Here is a 24,741-nt window from a genome sequence, read left to right as displayed (position 1 = left end):
GAGTGGACATGAGGTCAAAGGTCCTGGGTTCAGATTCTAAGCTTGTGAGCCTCTGGCTGCTTATCTGTAAAATGAGAGGGAGAATGAGTCGATCTCAAAGGCCCTTTTAGCTCCAAATTGACATTTCCATGTCAGTGTATTAGGTGATTGTATCTTTCTCTATTTGTATTTTCTTGCTAATTCAGGCAACTGAATTTAACCCTGTGAGTCTGCCTGGCATGGAACATGTTTCTTTAAGATATGTATGCGCTTTTCAAACAGTCAAATTCCAGAGGTGTTGGGAGAATCACTGAATGAACCTACCTGTATAAAAGACCCGATTTATTAAGTGTGAAAGCAAAACAGATACATCCATTCAAACATTTTTTACACAGATTTATAGAAGCAATATAAAGAAAAATAATTTACCAAAATGACTAGTTTTAAGAATAAAACTATTTCGAAAAGCCAATACAATGTGAAAATATAATACATTTTATCCACAATCAATGAATATAATCTTCAAAATTAAAAAAAAATTAACAGTGGCATTTCTCTGGTGAAAAAAAAGTATCAAAAGAGTTTAAGTTAATTGCTGAGATAATTCAGGAAAAGTTTCTCTTGTTGAAACTACAAAGTGCAACGAGGTGAGCTGTCTGAAAGGCCCCCATTCTGTTTAATGTCTGAAGACCTAGAAGAGTCCTTTCACTTGAGGGCTAGTTTCAGTTTTCATAAACTTCTGAACTTCACTTGTTTTTGTGCCCCAGCCCAACAAACAAAACCTCAGATTTATAATTCGGAATTTAGCATTGCTTTTCTTCATACAGAGCGCAAAACTTTCTCTTTGGCTGGGTGAAATACCACAGTGTATTGGGAGGTCCAATCCACAGCACTAGGCTTGAACAAGCCAAAGCATCCACATTGAAAGAAGTCAGCAAGGTTCTGAGTGAATCCATGGCTGTTGGAGAAAAGAAGAGAGAAACAGGACTGAGTGGCAGCCTCTGAGCACATCTGGCTGCTCCTTACTAGATGGCCCGGGGCCATGACTGGTCTGAGTCTATCACAGGGATTCTTCTCCTTGGTTCTCTGCAGTCACTCTGCCCTGGTTTTTCACACTGTTTCTAGATTCTACCTTCTAAGGGATTGTCACTACCATCAAAACGTCACTTCTTTTCCATTTAAAATGCCACTCCCTGGTCCAGGTAACCACCTCATACTTGGACTGTTATGATCGTAGTAACCTTTCTGGCCTCCTTGCCTCTCTCCTCACCCCTATACCATCCTATACTCTGCTACCATAAGATAAGCCTCATTAAAACAATGGATTTTATATATCACTGCTCCAGTCAACGTGGCTCCTCACTGCCCAGAAAGCAAAGCCCAACCTCCTTATGCTGGCATTTAAGGCATCTATAAAGTCACCCTGACCTCATTTTCTACCAACCCCCCCTACCAGAAAGGCTGCACTGCTCATTATTTTCCAAGCAAATCACCAGCACTCCCATTTATTCCCTTTATCCCACCTACTTACAAAAGGTCTCCTTCTTTGCCTGTCTGAAGCCTCCCTTTCCTTCAAGGCTCTGTTCAAGTCCTGCCATCTCTACAAAGCCTTCCCAAGTGCCCCTGCCACTGGGGCTTACTTCTGCTGTATTCTACTGGCTACTTCTCCACACTCTCCCACCCCTGTGCTTTCACAATGGCTGTGTCCTTTGTCTGCAAGGTGCGGTCTCCTCATGTCACTGCTTCTGGAAGGAAGCCTTCTCGGGCCCCTGCGGGGGCATGTCCCCTCCAAGCTGCCTTCCATCTACTCTTGTGTGAGCCGACTTCGGCCCCTCTGCTGTCCTCCCTGGGGCGGGGGACATCTGTCCTTGCATCCCTGGCACTTAGCACAACCCTTGGCATGGAGCAGGTTTTTAATAAATGCGTGCAGATCTCGTCATCTCTAGCACTTATTGGAATCACCCTTCCATCATGCTTCGCACCTGTACTTTTAGAAAACCGCCCTGGCCTGCCCCTCCCAGTGCTCTGTAAACCCGCTGAGAGTGGGGACCAGGGGTTCTCTCTCTTTGGTTCCCAAGTCCCTAGCATAGTACCCTGCGCATAGTAACTTCTCTGTGCACATCTGGAACTGTTATCATTAAGAAGTCTTTTCATTCTAGAGATAGTTAGGCAGCTCAGTGGATAGAGCCCTGGACCTAGAGTAAGGAAGACCTGAGTTCAAATACTGCCTTAGATACTTACTAGCTAGGCAAAACACTTAACCTTTCTCTGCCTCAGTTTCCTTAACTGCAAAATGGGGATAACTATATTACTAATTGTGTAACCCTGGGCAAGTCATTTAATCTGTCTACCTCGGTTTTCCTACCTATGTAATGGAGATAATAACAGCGCAGCCCCTGGCACACTGAAGGCAAGACATCTTAGGGATGTTGTGAGAACTAAACGCAGTAAAATATCTATACAAACGCTAGCACTTATTATGGTTATTATTACTAATACTGATAAGAGAAAACCATAAGAACTTCAGAGTCAGTCACTAAAGTACAGCCAGGCAGCATGTGGCCCGAGCGGCCCTGCCAGTCCTCAGAGGCCGATGAGGTGAGCCCTGGCCGAGCCATCCGTGGCAGGAAGCCTCTTCTCTGCCCTCCCTGCTATCTACTCCTCATGCCAAAATGTGGCACCACCTATTTGCTCTTTTCCTGATCAAATAACTGAGGCGTCATTGAAATTTTTATCACAAGTCTGGCCCTTTGTTATTTCCCCACCACCTCTCAGAACCCCCTTTCTACAACGAAGCTGATTTCTCCCTTCTCTCTGTGTGCGTTGCAGCCAAATCCTAGCTCCTGACTTTCTTGTGAGAAGGCCTAACAGTTTTATCTTGTACTGTGATGGGCTTTAAAATAGACTTCTCATGGAGATATGCTGAGAACATTCGCCCCGAGGGGGCTCTGGGTCACCTCAGCAGCATTCCTAGACCTGACGTGTGAAGTCAGGCCACAGATAAGCCTCACATACCAAAGACTTAAGGCTTTTCTGCAAATGCGCCTGCCTCTATCTGGAAATAAACTACAGAATTTTTATATGTTTTTGGCTCTGAATTTAGAAACAAACAAAAAAAGAAGCACAAAATTGAGGTGCTAATTTCCTTTACACACAGATGGAGAAATGAAGCAGCTAGACAAAGGACTGCAGAGGTGCTTGGCAGGTTGAGGGTCCTGGCAAGCCTCACAACTACCCTCTTTCTACAGAGGCCCGGGCCCTGGCTTCTTCACAGAATACTTATCTACCTCCTGATGTCTTCACACAAGCACCATGTACCCTTGTGACTGTGATGCTTGTGGGAGGACCCTTCCTTCCTGAGCATCATCTCCAAAGTGGTTTTCACTGAGGTCAAGTGGGGTGGGCTGCCTCTGGGGCCTATCTCTGGCTACAGCGTCCTGGCAAGCAGTTCGACGAGCTCAGAGAGAGAGGCTCTTTGGAGACAGGCGATGTGGGTGGGTGGGAGTCAGGGCAGTTGGCAAGGGCAGTGCAGGGGAAGGAGACCCCTACTTACTTGTATGGCGTCTTCCTGAGGGAAAAAGCCTGTTTCATGTGCTTGCTCTGCTTCACCAGGCTGATCCTCTCGTGAGATGTCAAGCCCAAGACTGCGATCTGAAAGCATAGCAAAGGGAACAGAAAACAATTGATTCCTGACATGCTAAAGGGCACCCAAAGTTTTTCAAGAGCCTTTTCAAAGGAGATGGCGCTTAGCTGTCCAACTAGATAATGAAGCCTACAACCCACACGTATAGCAGCCGCTCTTGGTTTGACCAATTATCTATTAAACTAATACTAAATTCCTTTAAGAAACCATCATGCAATAAAACAAGTGTGTGATCTCTCCTTTCTTTGGAGAAGTGGGGGGCTATGGGTATATAACATGGCATATACTGTCATACTTGGTTGACATATTGGTTAGCTTTGCTGAACTTCATTTTTTCCTCCTCTTTTAAAATTCTTTGATACAAGGGAAGGCCATAGGAAGAATATATTCTGAAGTGAAGGTAAAAACAAAAGATATGAGCAAAAATGTAAAATTCAATTTAAAGTAAAATATGAAAAGGCACACACTTGGCTCTTTTAAACTGCTTTATTATCTTACAGGGCAGAGCATAAATTTAGAGTTGGAAGGTACCTTAATAGTCATCTGTTCCAAGCTACAGTTAATAATTCTGAGTATGAATAAAATCTGAATAAAATGAATAAGAACCATCAATAAAACCTGCATTTCCTTTGCAGATTAAATTATTTTGAATTTTAGGGTCTGCTTTTATGAATAAAATCGGAGTTATTCTTTTGGTGGTATTTATACTGCCAAGTTTCTGGAAAGTGTGTGTACCTTAAAAGATGGACAATTATTATATCAGGAAGGTAGAAATAAAATGGTATAACTTGAATTAGCCTTATTACTTTGGATTTACTGGAGTCAAACCTCAATTTACCAGAATGAATTGCACAGAATCCTAAACTATTAGAAGTAGAATGTCCCTCTGAGACAATCTCGTACCTTCATTTGACAGATACTAAGGTTTACAGAGGGAGTAGACTGCCCAAGGTCATAGAGTTAAAAGTGTAACCAAGTCAGGACTAGGGCACAAACCCCCAAATAATCCAGGAATGGAAGATAATAGGGTTTCCTGGTTAGCTGAGCATTAAATGGAAAACCCTTATAAAGCAAATCTTGTGTACTTGGAAATCTCTATTAGACTGTAAATTCCTGAAGGACAGGGACTATCTTGTTTCATGGTACCTAGCAACAGAGCACTAGAAACAAGGTGCTCAGGAGTGTAATTCCTGCAATTTAAGAGCCAATTTTTCTGCCCCCATAACTAGTGAGAAGTCTAAATCCTTTATGATTTACATGGTATCTTATGTATAAGTTCTAGATAAACACAGAACTGAACTCGGAACCGCTAGGGGTCATGCAGGGCCTCATTCTCACTGCCCACTCTTGGCAATGATCCATGATGACCACATCCTGTCCTCAGAAGTTATTCCATGGACTAAATATCACCTATCAGATTTTCTTATTATCTGCTCCTTTATTTTAAAAGCAGATCCCAGCAATGAAGTCCCAATTAGTTAACAGAAGGTTCTAGTGAATTAGGCTTCAAATAATCAAGGTTTTGAATTGACTCTGGTAGCCCACGTCTGCCCATTCAACAAAAGGCTCCCAGAAGCAGGAAGAGTGAGCAGCGACAGCAGGATGTCAGACTCACAGGTAACGAGGGCAGGAATGGTTGGGAGGAAAGCTGGTAGAGGCTGGTTAGCTGGTGCCAAGCTACCTGAGGCCTGCAATGGCCACCATCATCTTTGCAGGTACTATCACCACATCCATTAGCTATTATTTCACCCTTTCACCTCTTCCCCAACCACCACCAATACACAATACAGTTTTCATTGCTGGAGATTATGAAATGTGTTTGATAATGTTTTACGAAAGTAAGTAATAGAAATGAGGGAATAAAAATGGTGCCCAAAGACATTATAAGGTGCAAAGAAAAAATACCTGATAAAACTGATTTAATAACAAAAAAGTAGACCATGATACATGGAAAGACACCAGCATGAAGATGTACAGAACCCAAGGAGAACAGGACACAATCTGACTGATGTAGGTCCATGCTCCATCTTGACTGTATGTTGTAGTGCAATGATTAGACCAATCTGTGGATTCATAAAAAGGAACTGATTAGAAAAGAAACAAAAGAATACATGAGTGATCCATTTCTAAAAGGATAAAACCATTACAGATACAGTGGAGGAGAACAAGATGCAGCAAATATGTGTGTGTGTCAGAGAGCTCCAGACATTTGTGGTGTCAACAGCAGACCTGGCATTAAAATGAGAAGATGTTTTCAAATGGTCACCATGGTCTGTGGGTTAACAACAAATGAAGAGAGAAAGGAAATGACAGGAAAAAAACTGTACCATCAACTCAAAAAGATCCTACAGATTCAGCACAAAATGCACTGAGAAAGTTACGCACTTGAGGACTTGCCAGCTGAAAGTGATTAAAGTTAAAAAAACATTTAGCCTGTGTCGTTTTTGGTCACACACATACACACATGCATGCACACACACATACACACATGCACGCACACACACATACAAACACACACACTCTCTCTCTTTCTCTATTCCTTTTTCTTCTCTCTCTCTCTCTGCTGGGGGGAAAACTGTCCCTTTTCTACAAAATGTTCCAGTTAATCTAAAAGTTGTGAATAATTCATACTCTCTTAAAAGCTAGGTCAAGAGGTTCCTTGTGTATGAACCCAGGACCATACATTTTGAGCTGGAAGAGATTTTAGAGGTCATCTAGTCCAAGTTGGAACCCAAGAGCTCCCAACACTTTGGCTTTCAACAAGTCTCTTGCCCTTATCAACATAAAATATTAAATAAATTCTAGAGTTTATCATGCATGTGTATGAAAGAAAAAGGTATTCATTATTATTTCACATAAAACAAAACCTTGATAAGGTTCTTATAGGACACACACACACACACCAGGGGCTGTGTGTATCCCAGGTTTGGAAGCCCTGCTCTAATCCACCCCACCTCATTTTACAGGGAAGGAAACTTAAGGGCATGGGAGTTAAAGGAACTTGGCCCAGGCACAGAGAATTTAAGTTGAAGAGCCAGGATTTGAACCCACTTCCTCTGAATCCAATTAGGTCATTCTTTCTACCTTACCATACTGCCCTATAAAGTATGTGCAGCATCAAAGTGGTGAACACAAACATGTCTAGACTATTTCTCATCTGCCAATTGTGTCTTATCTTCTTATGACAGATAATCAAACAGAGACACATAAAGATGAAAGAAGGTGATGCCTCTTCACTCTTACCACACCTGCTAGGGAAAGGCTCAAAGACACTGAGAGTCTGGAAAACAATGCAGATCTGTATCTATGCTCTCCCAACTAAGTGGCTCTCTCTGCAACCCCTCTATTAAGTTAATGGGAGGTCTCATCTATCTATAGCTTCTCCAGGCTCTTGGCCCCAAACCTAGGCTTCCCTCAGAGAAGCCCCTGGGAATGGGGAGAGAAATGAAGTGGCCCTTGATGATAAAAGAGAAGAAAAGAAAGGGCAGGTCTCTTAAAATGAAGCTGAACAATTACAACCACCAGGGCCATGTAGAAAGGGTGAATGGTTTTTAAAATCAGAATTCTGCAGACCTGCATAATGGGGTTCCATAAATGTTTCTGACAGTTTGATAGTTTCAGACATTTTTCCCCCCAAAGGAACATTTATAAATTCCTGAGATGCAGAGAAAATATGTGCTGTCCTTACTATCAACCATCTGTTCAGTTTGGTCCTGAAGTAAATTTCCTAAATCCAGGCTTTTTAAAAAAAAAAAAAAAGCTCTTAGACTCCCACCCGGCTCTGCTGAATTGATGCCAGTAACATTGTGTGAGCAGTCATGGAGGAGTGACAATCAAGGTAACAAGTTAAGGTAATTTATACTCTCTCTAAAGCACCTCATTAGGACAGGGAAGGAAGATACCTGGTAAGCACCTGATGTCACAGAGTAATTACTACAATTTCCAACAGCAGGTGGAGGCAGCAGCTGACACAGAGTGAGCAAGAATGGGCATCCACTTGTTTCTAAATCCGGGCTGCTCCCTTACAAGGCCTTTTAGAGAAAAATCACACAATCCCCAACAGGTGGGCTCTGGGAGCAGCGGTGATGTAATCGGAGCTCTTATTTAATCCGCAGGAAGTGAACTAAGCCACTTGCTAGCCAGCTGGCGGACTAGAGTCACCAGACAGACCACTATGAGGAGAGGAGAGAGCACAGGGTAACCGGTGGTGTGTGTCTGGGCTACACAGCAGTGACAGTGCAGTGTTGGGGCGATTGCAGGTAACTCCTTTAGGGGCTTGGGCCTGTCTTAACTGTCCTCCCCTGAAGTGGGTTGGATGCTTATGCCCTTACACTACCGGGGGGAAGGTCACTGCCCCCTCCTTGGGTCTTAATGTTGGCCGTTGCTGTGACATTCAGCCTGAGAAGTTGGGTTCCTTTGGTTATACTGGGCCTTAACAAGCTTATGAATTTGACTATCAGAGGTGGAGGGAGGTGGAAGGTCTTTGCAGGGTCCTTTGAACTTAATGGCTCCGGCTTTCTGCTTTTTCCTGGGCTGGCCAGGAGAGGAGTGGCTCGGAGACATCATCAGTTCAATCACAGGATCCCAGGGCCATGGATCTAGGGCAGGAAGGGAACCCAGAGATCATCTAATCCAAACCCCCATTTTATATAGGAGTAAATTGAGGCCCAGAGAAGCTTAGCGATCTGCCTGAAATCACAGAGGTGTCCAATGTCCTGGGCCAGATTCTGACTCTAACTCAATGCTCTTCCCCCAGCACCACAGTCCTTTCATCAGCTGCTCCTTTTGGTAGTGTAGTACAGTAACAAGTGAGCAATGAGGCACTTATTCTGGACTCAGAGAACCTGAGTTCAAATCTTACTTCTTATGCCGATTTCATGTATGACCTTAGGCAAATTATTTATTCTTCCTGGACCTCAGTTTCCTCATCCATAAAACAAGGGGGCTGGATTAGCTGCATCTGAGGTCTCCTCCCTCTGTAATTCGATGGTCCCCTCACCTCTTGACAAGAAGTGAAACTTCATCATCCCTCAAGGGTTCCATATCCCATCCTTGTCTCATCTATGCAAAAAATTCTGCTCCTCAAAACACCTGATCTTTTTCCTTCTCTTATTTGGTTTTATGTCCTCTTTACCACTTTTCATTCCAGCTGGTACAATCCGTCCTTATAACCTGACTAATGTATAACGTGAAAGTATTTACAGATCCTACACTTGACTATAAGCTGCCATGGCGGGTTGATGTGTTAGGCATGTGGTGAGGGGAGGGAGGGGGACAAAATGTGAAACTCAAGGAATTGTGGAAATGAATCCTGTAAAATAAAGGGAAACAAACAAATTAATAAAAAAAAAAAAAGATAAAAAAAAATTCTGCTCCTCCACTTACACTGAATCTTAGCTCAAAACATGTGCATAACTCCTTTTTCTTCCAGACTATCCTCAGCCATCACCATTCAATAATTTCTTCTCCTCTGACGTTCACATAAGCAAAACAGAACAGGTAACCTCTCTGAAGTCTGATGCCAACTTCCAAGACACTCTTCCTCCTTCTCCAATGAATTCTGCATATGGCTTGGTCTTAATACCTTGTCTCTATCACCTTCAGCAACTTCATCATCCACATCAATAGCTATTCTAAATTCTGATCTCCTAGGGCTTACACTTCTCCAAGTCCAAAAGCTTCTCCACCTCTGGCATACACACACACACACACACACACACACACAGGCACAATGGAGACCACGTCAGACCTGATATTGCTATGCCTTTAAGATCTGAAACTTTAATTCCCTTCTCTCACTCCCCTCTTCTCCTATACCTTCACTTCTCCCATGCCTCTTCTGGAGGCCCTCATTGTGGTCTCTAGTATCTCAACACCATCTTATTCTCCCAGTTTGCTCTGACTTCTCTTATCTTAACCTCTATTCACCATGCCACTCACTGCATATACTGCAGTAGCACTAAGTAAGTGCTGAATGAATGAATGGATGAATGCTAAGCTTAGGAGAAAAATGGGACCTACCTCATAAAAATAAAAAAAAAAAACAGACTATCAAGCAATTAAAAAAAAGCAATCTCTTGTTTATTTTGCGGGTACATTAGGAGAAGAAATAGAAAACAGATATAATGTGGTATCCTTTTCAAGAATATGCCCAAAGTAAAATACTAAGTACAAAAATGTTGAGAAAACATGAATCAAGAAAAAAAAATACTAGTGGAGGGATAAAGGAAAAACAGTGAGTATATAAAAACCATTAGCTCATCGACTTTGGAGCCAGAAGGGCTCACAGAGGGGACCCATCCCAATCCACTTCTTTTGTAGCTCCCCTTTGGGATAAGTGACTTCCCCAAAGTCACCTGGGCTTTAAATTAGCAGTCAGAATCCAAACCTGGGGCCTCTCATTGCAAATCCAGTACTCTTGGCAAGACAATAAGTGACAGTAACTGGAAGTTGCTTACAACCCTATTAATACCTATTAATACATCCTTATGCTGGACACAGACATCAGATAATGATGATTATTTTTAGCAAAGGGAATGAGGAGGAGAGACATGAGTGTGATGGAAAACTTGGTTCCTCTCCATCAAACTAAGTCCAAGTGACAAGTCACTTCTCTGAGGCAAATACAGAAAGGTCTTTCCAGGAATATGCTTTGTAATCAGGCCCAAAAATGAAAACTTTCCAAATGAGCTAGGGCACTAGAAAAAGAATTTGCTTTCTTGCATGGCCAGGCATGACCCAGGTGGTTTTAAAAGGATAAGACTCTAGAAGTTTGGCAACCAACTATGTTGGCAATTGCTTTTAGTTATAAAGGTTGCCACAAGAAGAATTATTCCCAAGAATTGGTTTCAGGCCTAGAAGTGCCATAAGGAACTAGTTTGAGAGCTGTGTCCATTACCATATCTCTTATGAGATCACAACTAACCCAACTCCCACAAATCACAATATACACTATTTAAAAATTTCCAAAGGCACAAATTTCCATCCATAAGAAATAGTCAAGAAATTGTTTTAAACGTATTAAACTAAATCCATCCTGATTTAATTTAAACCAATTTCCTTTCCATCAGTATACAAGAGAAATGGAGAACTGCTTTAGCATCCTTTGTAAAACTGCTCTTTCAAAATGTTATTAAACTCTCACGGCTTTCTTTGTTCCAGGTTACATGGTTCATTTTTGTTTCCTCTCAGGCTGACCCTGTGAGGGTTCCTGACCCTTCCCATTCTAAGTTCCTACATCTATATTTCCATCTGTGGACCACTCCTGTTTTTCTTAAACTATCAGCCAGTTTAGGCTTAGCTGATTTTTGCCAATGTACTTGTACCAAGCAAGTTCTTTCTCATTTGGAATTCTGGTTGTTAGTCTTTTTTCTCCAGGTGGCCTGCCCTCCCTGAACTTGTATTTCTAATCGTTTTTCCAATTTGACAAGAACACTTTAAATTCTCATCTCTTAAGTTTGCTGGGAAACATCTTTTACCCTGGTGCCATTAGCCAATCCAAAGAGAAAATTCATAACTCAATCATTAGGTTACAAATTAAAATTGATAAACAATACCCTTACTTCATATGACTTCTACAATTGTTGAAGTTCCATAGATGGCCATTTTTAATGACAACAATGATAATAACAGCTCATATTTATATAGCACCTTAAATTTGGCTCAAAACACTTTTTATTAATTTTATCCTATTTACTCATTAGAAGAGCCTTTAAGGGAAGTTGTGATTTACCATCACCTGAATGGTACAAAAGTAACTGGAGAGACTATGGCATCATGGCTATGGGTGGATGGATCAATGTGTGAAAAAAACCCAACCTGCCATCCATACTTACAGAGAAGAGTTGCATATAACATCCAGTCACAGACTATGGCAAGGAAAATTAAGAAGAATATATAATAGTGATGATTTCCAAAACCTGAATCCAAAAAAAAGAAAAAGAAATACTGAATAATTCGTCTAGCTTTTTTTCCCATTTAAAAAAAAAATTGTATTTTAGACTCAAACACCAGAACAAAAATACAGAATAGAGAGAAGAAAAAAAAATATCATAAACTTAAATATTGGAACTTAAATACAAAGAAAAGAACAAAACAGCATGTCATGTGCATAGCAGAACACAAGAGAGGATTCAAAATATATAGCGATAAATTTCCATTTCAAGAAAGCCTATATGGAGCAGTTAGGTGACACAGTGAATAGAGCACTGGCCCTGGAGTTGGGAGGACTCCAGTAAGTAAAAAGGTAAAAAGTAAAAGGTCTGTTCTTATGGAATCCCTTTTAATCAGTCTTTGGTATGTACCTTATGTTTCTCTTGGCTCTTGTATGTCAAATGTATTATGTTCAGGTTTTTTTTTAAAACAAAGTCTTTAAAGTCTGCAGTTGACCAAATATCCATTTTTTTTTCATTCAGGATTATGCTCAACTTTTCTGGGTGTGATATTTTCGGCTGAAGCCCCAGTTCTTTTGCGCTTTGATAGTGTTCTAAGACCTGTAGTCCTTTAGTGTCTCCACTGCTAGGTCTTGTGTTTTTCTAATTGTGGCAAGATCATATTTAAATTGTTTTTTCTTGTTGCTTTTAATATTTTATCCTTGATCTGGGGATTTGACTATAATATTCCTATGAGTTTTCCTCATAGGATCTCTTTCAAGTGGTGTTCAATGGATTTTTTTCTATTTCTACTCCCCCTCCCCTTCCCTTGTTCTACTGCTTCAGGACAATTTTCTTTAATTATTTCTTGCATTATTGTATCAAGATTCTTTTTTGATCATAACTTTCAGGTAGTCTGATTATTCTTATGTTTTCTCTTCTTGATCTGTTCTCCAAATCAGTTGTTTTCTTATGTTTTACTTTCTCTTCTATTTTTTCATTCTTCATATTTTATTTAATTATTTCTTGGTCTCTTATAACTTTGCTGGCTTCACCTTGGCCAATTCTAATTTTCAAGGTGTCATTTTCTTCCTTGAATTTTTGGATTTCCTTTTATAACTGATTGGCTTTCTTTTCATACCCTTGTTTTTCTTGGATTTTTTTTCCTCCATCTCTCTTATTTGATTTTTAAAGTCCTTTTTAAGTTCTACGAATTCTTTGGTGGCAGGTGACCATTTGATGTTACTCTTTGGGTTAAAGGGGGTTTCTTTGCTTCAGTATCCTCCTCTGAAGATGGACCCTGGTCTTTTCTATTCCCATAATAACTTTCTATGGTTGGATTCTTTCTCCTTTGCCTGTGCATTTTTTCTGTAGTAACAGCTTAATTTTTCTAATCACCTCTAGCCCTGGGGTATGGGAAATGGTACCTCTTGCCCCAGATTTAGTTCTTCCCTCTAGCCTAGACCCAAAGGCAAACCTTCAGCCTCCTATAAGTGCCCACAGCCAGGGACATTCTGCCCCACTGCTTCTGCACTCACTGGGCATGTGCTGATTCCTTCTCACTGATCTCCTCCACAGCACAGGTGGGTCTGGTGTTCCTTGTCAGCAGAGATTCCCTCAATCTTCCTGGGCTCAGATGCTCAAATCCCTTAACTATCCCTGGAGGTAAAAGTTCCCATAGTAGGGGCTAAGGCAGACTCCCAGCCCAGTTATTCCCAGTGCTTGCCACTTGTTGTAAGAGGCTTGTTGTTTTGTTGTTAACCACAGACTCTAACCAAACCTCTTCCTTGAATTTTTCTTCTGATCTTCTCAAATTGTGCCAGGGAGCCCCCTGTTAGATCCCTATACTTATTTATTTTTACCTGCACTTTGTTCACTCTAAGCTGCTATTTTATCTCTTTTGTGGGGGAAAACCTTGAGAGCTTGGAATTTTCTGATTTACTCTGCCATCTTCCCAGAATTCTTTTTTTCCCATTTAAAAATAATTAACACTTTACTGTCAAAGGCTTTTTATGAAGTGAAATACAAATAAGGTCATCCCATTAAACAATAATTAAGACAAAAGTAAATAGCTGGGTCATTTTGCTGTCAGCCATTCCTAGGGAAGTATGGAACCCAATGTGAATCTTAGTCTGTCCTTCCCTCTAATAACCCTTTTATACATGTCAAATATGGTTCAAATGAGTAACAAAAGTAACCCTAAACAATGGAATAGAGAACATAAACTTTAGGAAAGGGAGTTGGTAGATGTATAACAAACACAGAGAAAAGAGTCAACTACCATATTGCAATAGCTGGGTAGTACTCCTGAGAACTTACTCTTACATTGCAAAAGGGCAGACAGGGTACAAGGAAAACAAATGTCTGTGGATGGAGAGAAACACACAAGAACATGCCCAAGAGAAACTAGTTCTGGTCTGTGGCTGCTTCTGGTTTTCCTACCCCCAGGATAGGTGGAGAGCAAGTAGAGAAGCTGGCTGAGTCCCTTGAGCCCTTTAATGAGCCCTGAGGACTCAACACTCCTGCCTTCCAAGAGATGATCCCCTTTAACAAGAAAAGACTGACAAAACAGATCCCTTTATCTTCCATAAGCCAATTATAGAGGATTAGCTTGCTATTTTTAATTAAATGTGTATACATGTGTGCCCATGTGCCAGAACAGACACAGACATGCAATCTCACCTATACAGCGTCCAGTCCATAGGCAGTGCTGATCATACCGAGCCACACAGGAATTACAGAGTTGACAGTGGAGGGACCTTAATGGTTTCTTTACCTAATTGGGACAGCAAGAGATCTCAGTGAAAAACTGACACTTAAGCACCTGAGTTGTGCTTTAATTGAAGGATAGCTAACGCTTCAACTTCTTCTTGTAGTGGAAATAGCCCTACACAAAGGCTCTGTAGGTTTGGTAAATATTTATTTGCCACTGACTTTCTGATTGACATGAGACAAGTTCCTTCTCCTATATGGGGCTCAGTTTCCTCACCTGAAAATGGACTTTACAAGATGATCTCCATGTTGTATTCCAGCTCTAATATCCTATGACTCTGAATGATTCCAAAGGAAGTAGCATGTTTTTCAAATTACAGACTGAATATTCATCTCAATTACTATTTAATGAAGGGATATAGTGGCATAGGTAATATAAAACAGGAGACCATCAATAAATCATTTCAATTTTACTCTGGAATGTCACCTAGAATTTAGGGCAGCTTTACTATCGTGATTCTGTTTTGATTAGCATACATAAAGATTAGTTTTTATTTCTTAAGCAAGCCATAGTGGACAGCAGAATACATGCCGGTTGGCAGGAAGAAGTTTACCAAGGTGAAATAAAAGTCACCGATAATTTTTGAAGTGAATAATTGAGAGTTCATAGGATTTAAAGTTGAAAGGGATTTCGAGGACCAACTAAGTGAAACCCACTTATTTTGAAGATGAAAAAGCTGTGGCCTAGAGAGGTTAAATGACCAAGGTCACCCAGGTATTAAGACAGCAGAATCAAGACTCAAACACAGTTCTTCTGATTCCAAACTCAGGGTCCTTCCTAGGCCAGGTAAGTTGTATATAAGTTAAGTAGTATTTATAAAACCTTCCCATGGCAGATGATCTTCTTGGCATTACTTAAAAATTAGATCTTGGTAAAGATAAAGGAACATAGGGATATTACAAAACGTTCCAAATGGAAAACAGAATGGAGAATCTCCTTACCCCCAGTAATGCTATCTCAGTAGTTTGCTTTTAATGAGAAAAAGAATACACAGAAGAGGTTCACTTACAAGACAGGTTGTGCAAAATGTTCTGAAATCCAGGCAGCCAGCTTCTGCAAGGGCGATGATATTCTGAAAGCCATAAAAAAGACATTATGATTTTGTTTCTTATCTAATTATGTATGGCTAAGTACCACTGCACAGACCACAGGTAGTAAGAAAACAATTAGAAAGAGTTGCTATCAAACCATTACACCTTGGAAATACTGTAACTTTTTGAGTCTAAATTTTCTACTGTAGTCCATAAATCTGGGCGCATACAGATTTTCATTGTTGACTCTGTGACAATTCCCTCCCTCTTCTGGCTACTGCACAGGGTCGAACTGTAAGAGAAAAGGTGGCACCATAAGTCATATGTACTCTTGATTTTATGGAAGCAAGAGACTTCCCAGCAAAGGGCAGAAGTGCTTCTGCCACCTTGCTAACAGGACATTTCACTGGCAACTTCATAGCTGTTGCTCTCTAACAATGAGAGAGGTCCTAATTGGAAGGAGATATAGTTACTCTGTCTGCTTAAGTAGAGAGGAAAGGACTACCACAGTAAAGGCCTTGAAATATTCAGAAATCACTGATCACTGATTTTGAGCTGGAAGGGAACTTACTGAATCCAAACCCCTCTTTTTATGGTTGAATAAGCTGCAGCCTGGAGGGATTAAGTGTCCCACAGTTAAGGAGGCAGGATTCAAACTCAGATCTCACTGACCTGAAGTGCCACACTCTATTAACTATGCCACTGAGCTGCCTTGGTTAAGGGACAACTGTTTACTAGTAGAACTGGAAGTGTTTATAAACATGAAAAATTTTTAAAAGATTTAAAACACCAAATATATTATAAAGATTAATGGGAAACCGAGGTACAATCCACTAACAAAAGTTTGGCTGTTGATAATAAAAGGACACAGAATGAAACAAATTGGAGAAATTCCACAGCTATATTTCAAACCAAAGGAGATATCAATGGAGCTACTTAAAGAATTTACCGTTTTCCTTTCTTCTTCTGAAGTCTTGGAGTAGCCAGGATCAGTGACCCAGGTTTTGTAGAAAAAATAAAGGAAGCCAACCACACTGAGGAAGAAAGAAATCTGAAGAGGAGTGCCTGTTAAATGTGAAAGCCAGGTCAAGGAACATAGGATTCAATGTTCTAGCCAGCCAAATGGGAGTGAATTGGGTGAGCTTGTATGTAATGTATCGCCCTCTCCTTTCTCCTTCTGATACCATATTCCTACCAACAGGGTCTATTCCATCACCCATTTGTTCAGATTCAGTAACTGAACAGTTAGTAGTTAGTTAATTCTCCCCCCACCCCTGCCCCCACACTCACACAAAGTGTACCTAATAAAAACTAAAGGGGTTATTTCACCTAGAAATATTTGCATTTTATTATGGGACCCCATGAGACTATAAAGTCACTAAAGAACAGAAAAAACAAAATCTTTAATTTGGACACTGCAGGGGAAGAAGTTAGAGAGAGAGGGAAGAGGAAGAAAGAAGGAAGGGAAATCTACTTCTATTGATAATTATGCTAAAACCATTTAAAAGCAGCTTCTGTAGTTAAGCTAAAGAAGAACATATTTGCAAAAAAAAATTTCTAATACTATCAGCTTCTATGTAAGATAAGCTTGAAAAATTTACTTATGTTAGATGTCAGTACAATTCATATTTACTAATCCTTGTGTGTAATAGTATTACAATGAAGAGCTGAATGACTGAGTGTAAATAGGCTTTTAGTACATTAAGGAGAATGAATTGCCTTGCAACGTGTGAGAGAGGGATAACAGCTAGAAAGGCCTTAACATTACATTGGTATCCTAATGCCAAGGAAGAAAGAGGAAGGCCCTCAAATAGCTGGAGAGACCAGCTGGGGAGGATTTACTGGACTTGGAAAGCAGCACAAGGGCCAGGTAAAGTGCAGATGGGGTATGATGGGGGTGGTCGGGGGCAGGCACACACATTGTTTAGGTCAGTTCCATTAAACCACTGTAGTATAAGTAATAATATTATGGTAAGCTTATTTGGAGGAAAAAACCAACCAAACAAAACTACTAGGAACAGCCAGCACAGATCAGATGGCTTAATACAGAACATATTCTTAAGTAGATATATCTCCTCTTTGAAATATGAAAACAAAAGAGCAAAGGCAAAAACTGCTTTGTCATTGTGACAAAATGATGACACATGATTATAACACTAGTTTTGACTATGATCAAAAAAGGGTCAGTCTCCTGACATCCAGTAACTGTCATAATCTTTCTAGAGTATCTACTGTTAGGCCTCTTGCATAATACTGAAAATGTCATCCTAGGGGACTGGGGGTAGAAACTGGGTTATGAAAAACCACTCTGAAATCCAGAGGTCACATGGCCACAATTGTGGCTGAACCCAAGAAACACAGCAAATGGCTAGCACCCTTCACTGTGGCTTGTCTAAGTTGTTTTTAGGGGTTAGACTCCCCAGTTCATTTCTGTACTGCTGTTCCATATCAGTAGTATGGCACACACTCATAAAGTGCCTCTCCATGGCCCTCTGAGTGACATTCCTTTTATTTCTTCAGAAGATGTATTGTTCCATGACTCATAGCCATACATCACACAAGTATATTGGTATAATGGGCTGTTGCTTCAGTGAGAATTTTGGAGTCATTAAAATAACTTCTCAGTTCCTTAAAAACAATCTAGTCTTCTGTTCACTCCCTGTTTAATCCTGGATTCAAGTGTTACACAGAAAAATTGAAACAAAACATATACAGACTGAAGAAAACGATTAAACAAAAACTTAGGGGAAGGCCCCTTGACCGTTGGGCAGATCCTCTGTGGAGGATAAACAGCAAGAAGTACACATAGTGAAAAGGCGTGGATGGGTCATGAGTGGCACCAATGAAAGGAACAGGTGCACTGATAAAGCCACAGATGCAATCACAGGCTATGGAACAGCCTAGCTGGTACAGACTAACAATAAGCATCCTCCTGTGGCCAATCAGAAGCGGCTGCTGCCTTACCCTATCCACAGTGAGGATATCCCCAAGCACGGAATCTTGTCTTGAACTCTGATAGTTCCTCATCAGCAATCTCCTTTCCTCACTCAGAAGAAGCATCTAATCTAGCACCTTGGCATTCCTCTTTGAATTGTCTCAAAATAAAGGACTTCCATGTTAGGTCTTTTAGAAAAGGACGGGGTTGTGTTTTAAAGACTAACTCCTACTGGCTTACAAAAGCTAGTGTGTCTACTCCCACTGCCCCTAGTATGTGGGTGTGGAAATGATGGCAAGTCAGGGCAGCAGCAAAGTCATTGTGGCCAGAGGTATAGGGGGAGCAGCTCCTCGTGTGTCCATTACCAACCAACCACTCCCAATAATTTGTGTAGGTCTTCATGGAACCCATGTATGAGCTCTGTCAGGCCCCTTGTGGGGTACGGAATTTTCATGCTGTGACTAAAGAGATGAGTGTATTGAAAGGAAGGGCCAGGGGAGCTCTCTGGATTCTTTGTTCTCCTTCATTACAAGGCATTTACTTTTGCAAAAAAAAAATGTAAATTTTAAAACATTCCCCAGAAGGCTTAGACACTTCAATTTTTATAAATTAGCTGCAGGCAGACTCATGACAGAAAACGTAAGTAATAGCTTCTGACTTTCAAATACTCATCTTGGGTCCCTCTTTGCACAAGATCTAAGTTACCTGGTTGAAATGTGAAAAAAAAAAGACTATGAATAAACTTCTATTTTCTTTGCAAACTAAATCATACTTTAAGACAAGAGCACCCACTACTTAAATGAACTCTAAGGTGAGTCTGTGAAAAGCAGGCACCTCTTAATTTTTTTTCCTGTAAAACCAGATTTACGTCGATGTGGCGTAACTTAAAATAAACTGTATCTACAAGCAGTTTCCCTGGAAGTACCCGTTCTACTGCTTGGGTGACTTTAAGATGACCCCGTGCAAATAAGATCAACTGAATTTTCCTGTCACAGTCACAAAAGCCAACAAAAGAATCACTGCAGGTAAACTACAGTAACACAGCTTGGGAGATGAAACGTGTGATGGCATTCTTTGTACCCTGTTACTGTCAAACTGGATTCTGCATCACTCTTCAAGGCCCAGTTTAAGTCTAATCTCTTTCATGAAGGTTTCTATGCTGATATCCCCACTGCACTTATCATTAATACCACTCTAGCTCTCACTTAATTGTTCTCTAATAATTTTGCATATGTCAGTTCTATTTTATTGCCCAGATTACAAACTACTCAAAGGCAAAAAATGCTTAACTTTTTTTGAGACATACCCCAGGTAGCACAATACCATGTGTGTAGTAGAAGCTTAATGAATGCTTGTTGGATTAGTGAAAAAGGATACTACCTAGATGTGTACCACAAAGTGGTCTTCTAACAAGTGATGTCTACACAGAGTCTGCATATACATTAAAAATAGCATCCACTGGATTCTGAAAAACCAGGGAAGACTTATATGAATTGATGCAAAGTGAAATAAGCAGACCTAGGAGAACAACATATAGTAACAGCAATATCATATCAGCTGTTCTCAGTAATGCACTGATCTAAAACAATTCCAAAGAACTTATGATCAAAAATGCTATTTACCTCCAAAGAAATAACTGATGGAGTCTGAATGGGGATCAAAGCACACTTTTTTAAAATCTATTTTTCTTGGGGGTTTTTTTTGGTCCATGTTTTCTTTTGTAACATGACTAATATGGAAATAAGTTTTGCAAGACTGCACATGTATAATCTCTATCAAATTGCTTGCCTTCTCAAGGAAAGGGGATGACAGAAAGGGAGGGAGAGAAAATTTAGAACTCAAAATTAAAAAAAAAAACAATTGCTAAAAATTGTTTTCATATGTAATTGAAAAAATATATTAAAAAATTCAAAAATAACATTCACATGAAGAATTTTAATTTGAACACATACTGGACATTTCTAACAGGAAAACGAGAATATGGAGCACACAGCCCAAGAAGAAAACTTCCAAAGGGCATAGGCAGGACAGCTTCATTGCTTTGGGAAAAAAAAATCACATTTGTCTGAAGAAGAAGTGTGCCACCTAGTGATATATCCAGAGCCTCTCATGAACAGCAAGCTTTACATTTAATGTTTAGGAACAACTGTGTACCAAGGTGGACTCTGGACAAGGGAAGGGAGTATCACATCTTGTCAGCTGTAATTCCCTATCAGGTTTGCCTGTCCACCAGTAGGTTCTTTCCATTTTGTATTATGTTCAGAGTTAAAAATGTTGAAGTATCTTTTCTAAGTAAACAACATATTTCCAATCACATTGTTCTGTCTGTTAACAAAGAAGATACACCCCAGGGACTTTGTCAGAATTTCATTACCATTATTAGAAATAACATAGGGATGTATTTCAATACCCTAATCTCTTCCCCTCTAAGTTTCAGAAAGGGATGCCTTTCCTCCCTTCCTTTTTGACAATGGAGGCTGCCGATTCCTCAAGTCTTGGGGGCCTATATGGAGATAAACTCTCATTTATCTTCTGAGAGTTGCTAGTCAGGTGGCTGTTGCAACTAGCTGTCACCTGAGTGAAGCCCTTCCCTCTCTTTCAAACAACAGAGGTGGCTAGGTGTTATAGAGTGCTGGGCCTAGAGTCAGGAAGACTTGAATTCAAATCTAGCTTCAGGCACTTATGAGCTATGTGATCCTAGGCAAATCACTTCACAGGTTTGCCTCAGTTTCCTTAATTGCAGAAATGGTAATTACAGAACCTAATTATCTACTTATAACTAGAGCTATTGTGAAGATCAAATGACATAATGATTGTAAATCTCTTAGCACAGATGTACTTAAATGCTTTTCCCTTTCTTCTTCTCCCTCAATAACTGACATGGGTGGTCAGGCAAGTCTGTCTGGACTTTCAGCTCCACAACAATTCTGTATCTAGGAAAGACTTATTATCTCCTCTTTCTTAGCTGCTTTTGTCACTAACAAAACAATGAGGAGACAAGAACCTCTCCCAAACTCTCCCATGCCTACATCGATTTTATTAAGGGGAGTTTTGTTCCCAAAGGATTTATTCATTGAAGAATCCCTGTTCTGTAAAATTCCCTCGCCAAGTTAAGTGATAAAACTGCTCAAGAGACATATTCAAGAAATCAGCCATATTTATGTGCAACAGTTTACGTAACATCTCATGCTACTGTTCTAAATAATAATAAAAAACCTGGGAACCTTCTGTTCCCACAGCATTCCTCTTTCATAAGGCAAAAAAAATATTTTTCATGCATGAAACCTCTTCAATTAGAATCTTTAAAGCAGGTATCCTTAACCTTTTTTGTGTTGGAGATCTCTTTGGCAACCTGGTGATGTCTTTAGACCTCTTCTCAGAATAATGTTTTTAAATAAATAAAACTAAATCCCTGAGATTACGAAGAAAACCAATTCTGTTGAAATAGATTTATCAATTTTTTGAGAGTATGCAGATAAAGACCCCTGCTTTAAAGGGATGTGAATTTCAACTTCCTTTCCCTGAATTTCATCTGATACTCAATTCAGAATAAGGACACTTCTCTTTTTGAGAGCAGAGAAATTAACCTGGCATTGGAAGAAAATAAGAAATGTAGCTTAGTTCACACAAAGGATATCAGGCAAAAATAAGATGAACCACGTCAGGGATATCCAAAAAATGGAGCTCAGCAAAATAAGGGCTGGCAAATACTTGAGGTTCTTGTGCCCCACCAGGAACCTGGGTTAAAAAAAAAAGGAAAACATATTTCTTGAGAGCATGATCAACCAATCAACAAATATTTATGAAGTGCCCCCATATGCCAGACATTGTTCTAGGTAGTGAGGATACAAAGACAAAAATGGTTATGGAAAATTCCATGCACTGTCAATATTTAGTTCTATTTCTCCCCCCCCCCCATTCCCACAAAGAAGTATTTTTTTTTTTCATTTTTAGAGAAGACATTTTTTAGCCCATCTTCACCCATTTTTACCAAGTCACCTAGACTTGTTTTAAAGAATCACAAAGCTAAAATACATGGAATGTCTTAGGTATAATCATAGTTCTAAGTTGCTGTCAGAGCCCCTGACCAGGGGCTTGTCCTCCTATTCCAGTGACAAGCCAATAAATCACTGAGTCAGTCTCTTTCACTGTTCCAAGTCCACTGACTTACATAAGTCAATTCACCTCTTTGGCCCTTACTTTTAAATCTGTAAATAAGGTGATCAGCCTTGATGGTCTTCAGGGTCAGTTCCAGTTCTGTGATTGCTTGTATATCTAATGTCCAAATGCTTTCACATATTTTATGTACAATGCCAAAGTTTTTACAAATTTTTCCTAGCATTTAAATGCCGTAGTATATATACTACATAAAAATAGCATACTTACATAAATATATATTCTAGTATATAACAAATATTCTGTATTTGTATTTCTCTCCCTTCCCCAATCACACATGGAATAGACCTCAATTGCTTCCATGTTGTAGTCACCTCAATAGGAAGATACGAACCTAATATGTTCAAAATTCCGCAAGGGACACGAATATTCTCATTCATTTTTGTCAAATGAATTAGTCACACACATGCTGAAAGAAAAAGATTTAAGCCTTTTGTACATAGCCTTTGACTTCTCTAAAACAACAAAGCAGCTATGCTTTGACAAAGGGGAGGAAGGCAGAGAAAGGTGAATGAAACAGGATCATTTCCCTTAAATAATGATAAGGGTGGCTTACTGCCTGGACAAACAGCAGGCTCCAGGCCAGTCAATCTTGTCAGCCTTGCTTCCCCACTGACAAATCCAGCAGGAAGCTCGCCCATCGCACTGGCCCTCAGGATTTAATTATGTTGATTATTAACATTCACATTTCTAGGAAAAGGCACAAACCCAGACAAGCAGTAAAGCTATAACTGCTGATTCTGGGACCTGGGGCAAGCAACACACACACACACACACACACACACACACACACACACACGAGGTAAGCAGCATGAAAGGTGCCCTCGAAGTGTCCCTTAACTTCAGAGTGCAGAATGACACTTCTTTCTTTCTTTTGGATGTGGCCAGTGGAGGAATTTGTTTTTGCTTTCTCAATGAGGGAAGGAGGGAGAGGGATCTAGGAAGGAGAAAAGGAAGATGTAAAAATAAAATAAAACTGAATTAAAATAAAAAATATTATTCCTTGAGATAAGTTCAGTTGAAGGAGGGGAGAAAGGGAAGCCTTGAGTAAAGTCCTCAGGACACAAGGCCCCCGGGAAGGAAAAGACTCCAGGACACTACTGAGGAGGCTAACACTGAGGGAAGCAGCAAAATAAGGGGGTAAACAGCTCGTGTGGAGGGTGGTCACTGGGGGAGAAAGCACACTTGTTAAGTCAGTATAATGAGTTGTTTCTATCTGCCAAAGGAGTACACGTGTTGTTGGGGTCCTCTGACAATCAGAACTCTGGAACAAAGCTGTTACTGCCCCCCCCCCCCCAGCTCTGCTGGTCTGCATCCAAACTAAGCAACGAATGCATAGCCACTGTGATAGCAACTCAGGAAAAAGTGAACATACCTCGGAAATAAAGATGTAACCAAAAATACTGCAACGAGAAGACTTCCTTTTAAAAGCCAAGAATCTGAATTGAGGTCCATTATGTATCCTATTGCCCACATCGTAATCGTGGAAAGTGCCAACAGCAGGAAAAGCTATTAAAATATTATAGGTAAAATATGTTCCAATCATTATATTCCTTATAGGATCCATGTCAACAACAATTACTTTAATAATAGCAGTGATACAGGGAACTTCCTATAGATCGATTGCTAAGTCAGAAACTTGGAGAAACATACCTGAAAAATTCTTATGAGTTATGGCAAAACCACTGTGACTTTATGTCAAAATCCTGTTGAGTTTTGTGTTTAGATGTTGCTTAAAATGTATTTTTTCTGTAAGAAATATTACCTGTTTTAGAAAACCACTTCAAGCATAAGTGGGTTTTGTGTGACTATAAACTCTTTCAAATAATTGTCTATAACAGAAAGAATAATACGAGAGTGGTAGCTGCGAACTGGAACACAATCAACTCCAGACCTAACAACGAAAGTCAAAATATGGAGGAAAGCAGCTTCACGATTCTTCCCAAATACATTAACTAAGCAAAAAACATCTTTATTTGCAGGAAAAAAAATAGTCCCATGGTCTGTTATGCTGTATGCAATGCTGGTTTTCATTTAAGGGTTTCACATAGAGATCTACCATGTAACTCTAATCTCTCTGCTCTGCATATATGAAGGGGAAAAAAATTATAAGGACAAGTGACGTGAAACCTGGGAATTACTTAGGCATTAGTTATTAAAGACAGCAGTGGTAGGGAGAATTCAAATCCAATCTAGTAAGCATTTATTAAGCACTTACTTTGTACAAAACAAAGAGTCCCTATGGTGTGATGAACTGAGACCTAGGAAAACGTGGGCTCAGCCCTGGTTCTGAAAGATGTGAGCTACGTGACTATGGGGCAGTCACTCAATTT

The 24,741-nt window shown here is 40.1% G+C and overlaps 1 protein-coding gene across 2 annotated transcripts in view; it reads right to left on the bottom strand.

Moving 5' to 3' along the window:
* Positions 1 to 304: 304 nt before the first annotated feature.
* Positions 305 to 24,741, bottom strand: part of ZDHHC13 (zinc finger DHHC-type palmitoyltransferase 13) — a 61,019-nt gene continuing 36,582 nt past the window's right edge. For both annotated transcript variants that reach the window (XM_069091275.1, XM_069091276.1), the window contains exons 9-17: positions 23,784 to 23,917; positions 21,861 to 21,970; positions 16,247 to 16,362; positions 15,276 to 15,338; positions 14,176 to 14,269; positions 11,458 to 11,541; positions 5,528 to 5,685; positions 3,533 to 3,630; positions 305 to 937 (exon numbers count right to left, since the gene is read on the bottom strand). In XM_069091275.1, coding sequence (XP_068947376.1) covers positions 799 to 937; positions 3,533 to 3,630; positions 5,528 to 5,685; positions 11,458 to 11,541; positions 14,176 to 14,269; positions 15,276 to 15,338; positions 16,247 to 16,362; positions 21,861 to 21,970; positions 23,784 to 23,917 — 996 coding nt within the window. In that variant the 3' untranslated portion in view covers positions 305 to 798. The remainder of the gene's footprint in view (positions 938 to 3,532; positions 3,631 to 5,527; positions 5,686 to 11,457; positions 11,542 to 14,175; positions 14,270 to 15,275; positions 15,339 to 16,246; positions 16,363 to 21,860; positions 21,971 to 23,783; positions 23,918 to 24,741) is intronic.

This window comes from Petaurus breviceps, unplaced genomic scaffold (genome assembly GCF_028583685.1).
Source record: "Petaurus breviceps papuanus isolate PSGF00001 unplaced genomic scaffold, PetGlider_PUasm1.0 188, whole genome shotgun sequence".
Classification (NCBI taxonomy): domain Eukaryota; kingdom Metazoa; phylum Chordata; class Mammalia; order Diprotodontia; family Petauridae; genus Petaurus; species Petaurus breviceps.
The sequence above is the reverse complement of the archived record's forward strand: the minus strand, read 5'-3'. Positions and strand labels throughout refer to the sequence as shown.